General features: G+C 43.2%; 1 protein-coding gene across 9 annotated transcripts in view; it reads right to left on the bottom strand.

Moving 5' to 3' along the window:
• Positions 1-5,334: 5,334 nt before the first annotated feature.
• Positions 5,335-11,178, bottom strand: part of PPP4R1 (protein phosphatase 4 regulatory subunit 1) — a 91,101-nt gene continuing 85,257 nt past the window's right edge. For all 9 annotated transcript variants that reach the window (XM_075084675.1, XM_075084672.1, XM_075084674.1 and 6 more), the window contains 4 exons: positions 9,540-9,660; positions 9,310-9,444; positions 8,128-8,269; positions 5,335-6,416 (listed from right to left, as the gene is read on the bottom strand). In XM_075084675.1, the coding sequence (XP_074940776.1) occupies positions 6,253-6,416; positions 8,128-8,269; positions 9,310-9,444; positions 9,540-9,660 (562 nt within the window). In that variant the 3' untranslated portion in view covers positions 5,335-6,252. The remainder of the gene's footprint in view (positions 6,417-8,127; positions 8,270-9,309; positions 9,445-9,539; positions 9,661-11,178) is intronic.

The following is an 11,178-nucleotide window of genomic DNA, read 5'->3' as shown; positions in this document are numbered from 1 at the left end:
GTACAGGAAGCTTCCACCTCCACTCATTCCAATCCTAGCGCTGGAGGGGATTCATTTTTACCTCTGTCTCTTCAGATTCATGAGCTAAGTCTAATTTTTCAAGTCTTTTGTACTGAAGCCAAGAATTTTACAGCTGACCATGTAAGGCTATTCTCTTTAAACAAAAATAAAATTTAAAATGAAAAAATTAAAGCATCAAGCTGAAGCTCTACCAAAAAGAGGTTGGACCAAGCTTAATCTGTTAGGGTTTTCATTTTTCAGCATGCACCTCCAACTGATAGTGCTTCATTGCAGAGGGAAAAAATGCCTCATCCAGACCAAACGTGGCTTATATCCAACAGCGCAAGGTCTCTACAGTGTTCTTTAAAACACGCTGCAACAGCAGAAGCCAGCAGCACCATGCTGAGCACCAGGGAATGGCTGTCAGTCCTTACTGTCCCGGGGGGATGAGGCGCAGCCTCGGGCCAAGCCCCCGGCTGCTCCCCCGTCCCCTCACAGACGCAGGTACCCGAGGCGAGGCCTGTCAGAGCAGACCCCTGGGGTGCTCCGTGCCTCCGGCGCAGCACAGGCACTTTTGCTGCTCACCCACTCCGACACAACGGGCTGGTACCGAGTTTCTTCAGGAATTTCTTGTGTTGCTGACTGTCTTAACAACACAAGCATGAAGGTCTGCCAAAGGATTATATTGCAAAGCGTATGATTTTAACCGGCCGTTCCCCCTCTCACACGCTGGAAGAATTCCCCACCTGAACTGCAAAACACGAGTTCTCAGCACGGTGGAGCACAGCTCAGGGCAGTGAGAGCAGCCCGTGCTGCCTGCTAGCACACCCCACAGCCTGCCCTGGCCGTACCCGCTGACTATATGAGAGCAAATGACAGTAGCTGACGGCCCTTTTACAACTTCTATGAACTGTATCTGAAAGGGTGGCCTCTTGGGGAAGAGGAGGTCAGACAGCAGGAAAAAGGCCAAGACCAAAGGTTGCTGCATCCTAAAACTTCTAAGGCTGTTCCTCAAGTCATTTTGACTTGTCAGCTGACTCCTCCCAAGATGCTCCTTGACATCTTCCCATCAGGGCCGCTCCATCCTCCAAAGCAGGAACGCACTGAAGCCATGGGAGAGAGACCAACCCACTACAAACTGGGGCTCGTCAGCATGGGCCTTCCCCTTCCCAAATCCCTCTTCTCTGCTGGACTCCCAGGTCCAGGAGAGGAACCACAGCGCTGCCCGCCTCACCCACAGCCTAGGGCTCCCTTCAGAGGGGGAAGGGAGCTGGCAGCACAGCCTTGCTTAGCCACAGCTCAGGAGACGATCAGGGAAATCGGCAGTCTGCTTGATTTGACAGATGGGAACGCTGCATCCAAGATTTCTGCACCAAGGAATGCCACTCGCCGACAAGCAAGAGGCGAGCCTGGGAGTCCCGATCAGCTCCTGTTGCTGCACCCTCCCTGACACAGAGCCTCACCCCGGTACTGTGAGCCACTGCCTGTTTAATGCCATGCAGGGGCCTCGAGGTACACCAGGGGAGGACACCTCTGCCGACAGTACTGCTTAGGGGAAACAACATCGTCAGGCACAAAGATCCAGGTGGTGACCAAAAAAAAAAAAAAAGAAAGAAAAGCAAAACAAAACACAAAACCCCTCAATCAAGAGACCAGAAGAAACAATGGTGAAATAAATGACCATAACAGCCCAGCCCCCATTTGAGTCTTTGTTCTCACCTTATTCAAACCAAGTTTATCCGGGTTCTTACTTACACAGGAAACCTAGATTGACTGAAAAATAACTGAAATTTCTTTTGATGTTCAAACAATGCATCTCTCCTCTCAGCAGCCTTGTTAAAAAACCATGCAGAGAAGTGTGCTCAGTACCTTCACTTTTCAGAGTCATGATTCAAAACCGCCTGCAGGCAATCCTTTTAAAACATTTCCCGTACAGAAACATTACTACACCTCTGGAGAAACGGGTCACAGTATTTCAAGCAGACCATGACCGGAGAGCTGTAAGATGTTTAAAAAAATCTGTTTAGTTGTCTCAGCTAAGTCACAGTGCATTTTAATCCGCTAGATGTAGTTCAACCTCAGCAGCAACTGAACCCTAAAGCATTCCCATTACCTTGGGCTCCTTATTTATTTTTCTAATCTAAGTAAAAAGTAAAGTAAAAGTTAAGTAAATGAAAAGGCAGAGCCTGGAAGCACTCGGGGGCAGGGAGGGAGAAGCTCATACACATTTTAAATAAGCTTTCCCATCAGTCTTATATTTTTAAGGCAGTCTATCAGTATGTCCTAACTCTGCATATAAACAAAAGATTAATCACTTCAAATGTGCTTTCCATGTTGTCTGAATGCCAGCACAGATAGGAGGATGATCCTTTCCCGTCAGTATCAGAGAGGGAAGAACTGACATGAGAGAATAAGTGGAATACAGAATCACCTTTTTGTCTCCGACTCCTCCTCCCATCCTAACAACAGAGAGGTCCCCAGGCTGAAACCAGGTCAGAAAGCACGAGCACTGCACGCAAGTTCCCACACCAAAGGACAACGGAACAAAAAAAGGAGACCGATCAAAGCATAAGAGCGTGCCTGAGCCACAAGACAGACCTTACCGTCCTCCCCTCCCTGCCCACCCACTACCAGTTCAAATCAGCCATCTCTGAACCCCCAACCTCTGACAGCACAGGGAAAAAGGGGGCAAGCGCTAACATTGGCTGGATGCAAAAAAATGTCGCAGCCAGACCTGCACAGGAGGGTTGTCTCTTCTCTTGCTGAGCCCATGCAGGCATTTATTTCAGCTGGGCTGAAATTAGCCTGCTGTTCTGCAGCCCTGATGAACGCAGGATCTCGTCCACACAGGGCCAAGAATTTGTGCAACAGCTACCTGGGACACTCAAAGCAGCAAAATCTGATTTCCAAGTGTCAGCCATGCTTTGGTTAAAAACAAATGGCCCTCTAGGGGGTTCCAGACATATGACAGTTTTATTGGCATGAAATCTGCAAGAAAGCATGGTGAGCAAACAGCCCTACCACATCCTGACGGGTCTCTGGGGAGAAGCAACCGAAGGCAGAGAACCTGCTGTGGAAAACAGCAAGCAGGAGACAGGCAGACAGTGCTATAACCAGGACCTGGGAAAAAAGGGACTTCCCGTGAAGAAGCTGAGAGATGAGTAAGCCAAGAGATAAATGGAAAACAACACAAACTGCTTGTGAAGAACAAATTTGGTATTCTACCAAGAAAGCAGGGGCAGAGCTATGATACTGCTTTTGGGAGACTGCGGACCAAAAGATGGCTACTTGGGAGCCCCCTCACTTTCTGCACAAGAAATCCTGACCAAGAAAGAAATTGAGATGCAAAGCTCACATCTTTCTTCAGGGAAGACACACACGAAGGAATTTACCAGGATCTTTGGCAGCACTCCCAGACACTGCCCCACAAAAAAAACACATCTTTTTTCTGCTGCTCAGGACCGAGATGCGGATTTCCCCAAACCCCATATCCTTAGGGACAAGCTGAAGCTTGAATTACTGACATTGCTAACACTGCCAGCATGAGAAAATTCCCTGTCAGAGTTAAGCAATAGAGACCACATCCCTCAGGCTGTACATCAAATGCTCTTGGGCCACACTGAGAATTAAGCAAGTCTTTTCTTCCCTTTCACTTCTTGGGAATCACCAAATTAAGCAGAAAAGAGGCAGACAGATCCATGACATGTTGGGTGAAGAAAAAAGGAGAAAGACAGCTATTTCTCCTGTTCCTGGAAGATGATCTTTATTCATTACACGTCAGGGGAATTCAGGCACTTCGCAACCAAAAACACTCAGTCTTCCTTAGGAAAAGCCTCAAACTCTCCCTCAAATTCACAGGCCTGCACCAGTATTGAAGAAATACATAACAGAGAAATGAAGCATCTGGAAGATCTGTCTCGTTTTTCAACTTAAAGGTGTCTTACCCTTAAATAACTAGAAAATACCTAAAGGGATCAGATATAATGCTTCATATTCTACTGGACTAGTGGAACAGTACCTTAGTAGAGTAACAGAATTAGGTTGGGGCATGTTCATTCTGGACTCTCAGAATCACAGACTGCAAACACTAGGATTTCCTTTTAGCCTCAATGCTCCTCCAGTGAATGCTGCACTTCATTCACAGTTAGAAGATGACCTGAAGCGGGCTCTGGTCTGAACAAAGAGGTGATCCCATTCACCTCAGTAATCACACACATGACCTAACAACAATTCAATTGCCATTACACTGAGGCAAAAAAAAGGGATCTACATACCCTGAACAAAATCCACAAATCCACTGGACTTCAATGCATATTTCTAAAGCAGGAATCATCTGGCCCAGGAGAAGACTAGTTACTTTTAATTGTTGTCTGTATGGCAGCAGGGAGAGCTCCGAAATCCTCCTGCCTGAAGAGCTCACTGCTTTTTGGCAATCTGCCGTCACCCAGACAGAGTGCTGTCACACTGCTCAGTCTGCTGGGGTTACATGCATATGATTTCTGAACAATTATCAGAGAACAGGAGAAACAGAAAACCTGATGAGAATTATCTACATTGCAGGAACTTCTGACCTGGGCATGTAATAAAAGTCAAACAGAACCCCAAAATACCCCCAAACCTGCCAAGCTTCAAGGCAGACAGATGAGTCTGAATCTTAATCACCTCTATGGCCATGCTCAGGATTAAAAAAGCAGGCCGTGGGGAAGTAATATTCTCTAGTAAACAGAAAGTTGCTATTTAACTACAAAAGAATCTGTTTTCCCAAGAAAACAGGGGAAATTAAAAAAAAAAAAGAGAGAAACCTGCCTGAGGCTGAACTGCCAGGGTACCAGGTACTTGACTGATAAATGAAAATGTTCTGCTAAAGTACATCAAAGATAAGCTGCCATAGCCATTTCTACCTCCTCAGGAAAATAAGCTTCACACATTTCAGGTTCGGCAGGCTGGAAGAAAGGTGATTTAAGCAAGTTGCCCCTGGAAGACATAGAAGGAGATACTGTATCAGTCATTTTAAAAGAGAGAAAACGAAAGCAGTCAGACTGAAGGTAGATAAAGGCCAGTCTGAGCTCACAGTTTCCTGTAAATCTGGACTGAGGTGGATATTCAGACTTGCTTCAGCAAAGATGCCATTTCATGCTGGAGTGACAATTTCCCCAGCACAAGAGGGATGCTTGAAAGAGAATCTAGCAAAACCTCAATTACACAGCCAAAGTACATCTGTGCTGTAGTATATTCCATCTCAAAATGCAAAATTCTTCACAACCATTAAGCAAACCCTTTCCCCTGCAATAGCCATCAATGTGTAAAGAACCAGAAAAAATTAAAAAAGGCCACTTAAATGTCAAACTTATTCTTTTAATGTCTTAAAAAGGTCACAAGATTGTTTTCAATCTTATTAATAAATTTTATTTGGACAAGTAGAGAACAACTTGTATCACAACAGCTTTAAACAACATGATTAAAGACTGCGGCACTCCAAGGAGGCTCACAGATATGTACAGTATTTGAAGAAAAAAGTTGCACCTCAGAGCTGATCATGATCAAGTTAAAAATACCTGACTTAAAAGTACATGTGCTAATAAATTTCCTTTAGGTCATGACCAGCATGAAAATAATGAGGACACAGGTACTCAGCAAAGTTTTCTGCTAATGGGTACAGCAATATGCTGCATTTAAGGATTAAAATCAAATTCTAGTTTAGTGTTAGCACTGAGCCCTTAAGAGAAATCCAAATTTCTACTTTTCCCCATTTACAAACATCAAAGCTATTCCCACTTAAGGGTGTGCCCAGCTGCACAGAAATCAAGTCCTTGAATAATAAAAACTTTGAGCGCTAATACTGGAGGTCTTACATGCCGGTATAAATTTGCCTTTCTGGCCATTTCATCTATCAGTTGCTACAGAAAATACTTGCTAAGTTAACTCCTCAGGAGAAACAACGCAGGTCTCTGGAAATCACATCCTTTCTACAATGAAAATGATCTGCCAATTCAAGTTTCATTTGTTCAGGAAGACAGAAGATTTAAGGCTTCGGTGGCAAAAATAATCCTCTGAGCAGTTTTTCTAAAGTCGAGCTGACACAGGTATGTTTACTTTTTCTTGACTTAAAATCCCTGGTATCAGGTTTAGATAACATCCACCTGTGAAGTCTGGCAAGAAATCTCTCCTTCCAAAGAGGTTGTCCTAGATCAACCATTTTAGAAGCATTTGAGGATAGTTTAAATTTTTAATTATAGCAACATTCAGAACTTTTTAGTAGGTTGACGAAGCAGTGCTCATGGCATCATCTGCAATTTTGGTACTGGCAGGGTGTATGCTTGCAAAATATTTGACATCACTGTCATCATCCATTTGAAGCGCCATAATTGTTTGCTCCACAGCTTCTTGATGGGAGTTGGCAGAATTTAGAAAATATTCTGTAAGAGAAAATGCACAAGGCTTATCAGAGGAAAAGACGGCAGATACTTCCAACGCAAACCTCAGCATACTATCATGATGTTCAAAATCTCAGGAGACAGTGCACACGTATAGTCAAAGTGGAACATCTGAGCTGGCACACAATACACTTCTGAATACGCTTATGAATTCACCTGAAAAAAACACCAAACCAAAACTCGTTCTATGCTTCAGAACACAGTTGCTCTACACAGGGCTGTTAGAGTACCAGATTTCTGTGGTCCTTCAGCATAAATGTCAGTGTGACAGACTCCTTGACCAAAAGGGAAGAAAAAACCCGCAAGAGACTCAGGAATGTGCGTATATTTGCAATGGAGGGAAGGTATCACAAACCCATGGCCATGCCACTCAGTTTCACTGGCAGCCTTGCCAAGTAATTCTCAAACAATAAAACTAAGCTAACATGAAATAAAAGTGGAGGAAGTTCCAACATCTGGCAGTTTTCATGAACTACACAACACAAGTTGTGCAAAAGCAGTGTAACTACAAACAGCTCACAGGAAGGGCGATTCAGATCTGAGGTTTAAAAACTTCTGAACTTATTTTTTCTTTCTGTTTTTTGTAATCTATCCATCATCCCTAATCACCACACACAACATCTTTGAGGCAGGGACTACCTGTATTATAAGCTTACACACTGGCAATGCAGAATGCAGGTGTACTATCCAGGTGAGGAACACAAAAATAACAAGGACAACAACAAAAATACCAGCACCACGTAATAACAGGAAGAATGGCGACAGTCTTGGCACAGTTAACAGAGGATAAGTTACTGCACATCAGCTGATCCATCTTAACTGTCTACATATGCTTACTCAGAGTCTCCAGCGTACACAAGACAGCTAGCAGTAGCCTGGTTCTCACTGTGTTGGCATCCTTTGTGTTGTCCAGTGTTTTGAACATTTTGCGTTTTCTTCACACTTGCTACGCTAAAAACAGGAGTCCTCAAGCCAGTGTATGGTTTTGAGGAAGAAAGTGACCAGAACTGGATGAAGTATTCCAAGTGTGGACACTACTGGTTTACAAAATAGCATAACATTTTTAATGCTATTTTCCTTTACAATGCTTTGGAATCTGAGCACTGATAACTCTTCTGGCATCTGCTATGCACTGGGGATGCTTTCCTAAGCAAAGTCTGCAATCTGAAAGTTGCATGTCTAATTTCCCTGAAGAGGCTCCAGAGCAACTTTCTTCCCACTACTACCATAAAATATAAGAAACAAACAGCAGCCATCTCTTCTCCCCCAGTGAGAAAACAGATGGTGGATTTGTACGAAAGAATTTTTTTTTTAAATCCTTACTACACAGAACATCAGAATTTTTTTTAAGCAAATGAAAAGGTACTGTTCAACAACTTCACAGTTGCTAGCTGTTCATTCATGCTTTCTGTGCCCTGATGATACCTCTACAAACTAGCTCATTCAGGGAAAACAGTGCAAAAAGAGCAGGCTGACATATGAACAAGAACTCTTATTTCCCCTGCATTACACAACAGTGGCTCTGATACAACAAGGTTCATGGTTTTATCTCAGCCAAGGTAACATTCCACACCAAGGAGACTGTAAAAGCAAGAGCAACCCACATCTGATATTGTTTCTTCTCTCCCAGCTGACTATAGGAAAGTGGAGTGACAAAAAGATGTACAGTCAGCAACTCCTCCTGACCACTAACCTTTCTCTAGAAGAGTTTGCTTTAATGTTTTTGCAAGCAGGACTCGAACATTTGGAACCCTGTCAGATGCCAAGTGCAGTAAGTGTGGCAACAGATGCACAGCAAACTGGTCCATGGGCAGGCAGTCATCTTCACTGATAGTCTGGCAAGACGACAGAAGCAATTTCATTAGATTTCAGCACAGTGAGGATAAAAATCCCAACACATCAGAGCTGACAGATCTTATTACCTTCATAGCATGAATACAGTAGGTAGTATCCACAAAGTTTTAAAAGATGTTGCAATACTTTCTAGCACAAAGTCGTACAGAGCGAAGCAAGTTTCAGTTGAGGAAATCCAAGCTCAGTTAGAAGCCCACTTTCATTTTGTATAAAGTCTGGCAGCTTCCTTATTTTTATTGGGTTTGGTTTGGGAGTTTGTTGTTGTTGGTTTTTTTTAATCACTGTTTCAGTTGAAAGCAGGGAAGAGAAGTAAAAGGCCTACCCAATCCTTTTAAGATTTATTTAGTCTTTGTTTTAACTAGGTACTATTAAGACAAGGATGGTTCATCTCAATATATATCTGTTGTACCCAAACTCATTTCTCTAAAGAAGCCTGAAGCTCACATTTCCCCAGCTACTTCAAAGAACTGTCCCACCTGGGCAGCAGTCATGTTGGCTCCCAGTCTGCACCTCTGCTACGGTCTCCAAATTTGACCATTTCTTTGGGACCCCTGCTAGTTGCAACTCTTCCGCTTATTTTACGGAGAATAATTCATTTTTGACCAAGCTGCACTAGCTGGCTAAGGGGGTATAGGCACCTCCTAGTGCCTGATTTCTAAAGGGTAAACCAACAAAGTAGCAGACTGCAGCAGCATATTATAAAAACTCTCACTTCATGCTGAGTAACAAAGCAGCTTTCCAACTCAGGGATTATTTTCCTATGCATTTGTTTCATATTCAACATCAGATTTGACAAGCTGATGTTAATATGCTAAGCTAAAGATGCATTCAGGCTCATCTATGGAGCAACACTGAAGAAAGCAGCCATGAAATCTATTCCCTTGGAAACAAAGTTCTCAAAACATTCATTAAAATAGTGTCAATAGACAGCTAAAGAGTTCCAGCCACGTATCCCCCCTTTCACTCTTACCACCCCCACCTCCTGCCAAAACCAAGAAGATGAACAAAAAAGACATTTTACCTGGCAAATAAAGACAAAAGTTTGCCGACCAGACCATTTGCGGCATCTACAGAACTTTTCAACAAGTTCATTCATGAGGTCTACCACAAAGGTTGATGTTGAAGCCATGTACAGCTTTTTTACCATTTCACTAACCTTGAAGAAATGAGAAGAAAAAAAAAATACAAGAGTTACTCCTGACCACCAACCCTCAGAAGTTCAAAATCCTGAATCTACTTAGATTGCTTTACCAGCTTGTAAGAAATCCAACGGACAGAAGACACTTTGTCTGCACAGAGGCTGAAAGCGATAGGTCGCAAGTAGTCATAAATGTCTCTGGCACTGTACAGATCTAGAAGCAAGATCAGTTGCCTACAAGATGGAAGAACAACCAGAGTACGTTATAATAAGCAGAAAGGTAGCTTTGATAGACAATATGTTCATTTATATGACAACACTTGCCAAATATGAAATAAGACCATAATAAAGTTACTGAAAAGTAAAATCTATTTTTCAATGTCATCAGTGTGACTATGGGTCAATTGCAAATTTTCAGTTGTCACTTATTCACAATAAAGGCAAAATGCTGCATCATCAAAAAGAGTGAAAAAAACTAGGGGAGAGGCAAAGGAACCGAGGTTGCATATACAAGGCAGGGATCCTGACACTGGCTACACCGTACATGCAGCACAGCAATCAAGATGTGAATGGCACTGCAGTGTGCACATACATCTGGATACCTGGTAAAGACATCTTACACATATAACACATGTACAGCTACAAAGTGCTGCTCTGACTTAGTTTGATAAACATCCTTGGTCATTTATGTACACTGATTTATCAAATCAATAAACAACTACTACTTCAGAGTATACTGGACAACTAGAGAAATTATCTGTCTTTTTCAATTAGTAATGAGTTGATTAAGATTTCAGCAGGCTCCAGACACAAGTATGTGTCATGAATGGTAGAAAGGCATGTCAGAAGAAGTGGCATGACACATTACAAGGGCCAACTGAACATCTCCACACCAACAATAACAGGTAAGTGATTTGTAGTTACTAAATCAAAAAAACACTTAAGTGTAGCAAAAACATGACATCATGATCAGTTTTTGAACTAGGTCTCTTAAAATTTAATTCAAAAGACACTCTGTAGTTAGTCATTACAATGTGCTCACTTCTTCATTCCTGCTAGAGAAGCCCTGGTCCCACAGTCTCTCCTCACAAGGCATATGCTGCAGCCTTGATTATCCTGGTGGCCCTTTGCTAAATTTGTTCCAGTTAGTCAGTTTTTGTATTGATAGAGATTCATTACTCCAGATGAGATCTGGTGAGGGCTGACTAGAGGGGGCTAATCTATTCCCTTGACATACTGACCTCGCTCCTGTTGATACAACCAGGATTATGTCACTGTGACACACTGCTAGCTCATGTTCAGCTCAGGAGGATGTCCTCCATGACACCCTGGGCCTTTTCAGCAGAGCTGCTCTGAGAGCAGCCAGTCCTCAGTCTGTCTCACTGTCAGAGGCTCTTCCTTCCCATGCAAAGGACTCAACATCTGACATCTGTCCCTTGTTGAATTTCATAAGGCTCCTGTCAGCCCCCCTCCTCCAGCCTGTCTAGGCCCCTCTAGATGGCAGCCCTCCCCTTAAAGCACATTGACTAGTGATCCCATTCTGCTGTTGCCAGCAACCTGATGAGAATGCACACTCTCACCCCCTCCAGAATAATTGGTAAAGATGTTGAAGAGGAAAGGTCCCAGACTGCACTCCTGCAGCACCTATAGCTATACTCCATGCAAAGTACAACCTATTACCCACAATCTCCTGAACCCAACCATTCAATTACTTCTACTCATCTAGCCTCCAACCATCCAGATCATTACGTC

The sequence above is a fragment of the Phalacrocorax aristotelis genome, chromosome 2, assembly GCF_949628215.1.
Source record: "Phalacrocorax aristotelis chromosome 2, bGulAri2.1, whole genome shotgun sequence".
NCBI classification, from domain to species: domain Eukaryota; kingdom Metazoa; phylum Chordata; class Aves; order Suliformes; family Phalacrocoracidae; genus Phalacrocorax; species Phalacrocorax aristotelis.
The sequence above is the reverse complement of the archived record's forward strand: the minus strand, read 5'-3'. Positions and strand labels throughout refer to the sequence as shown.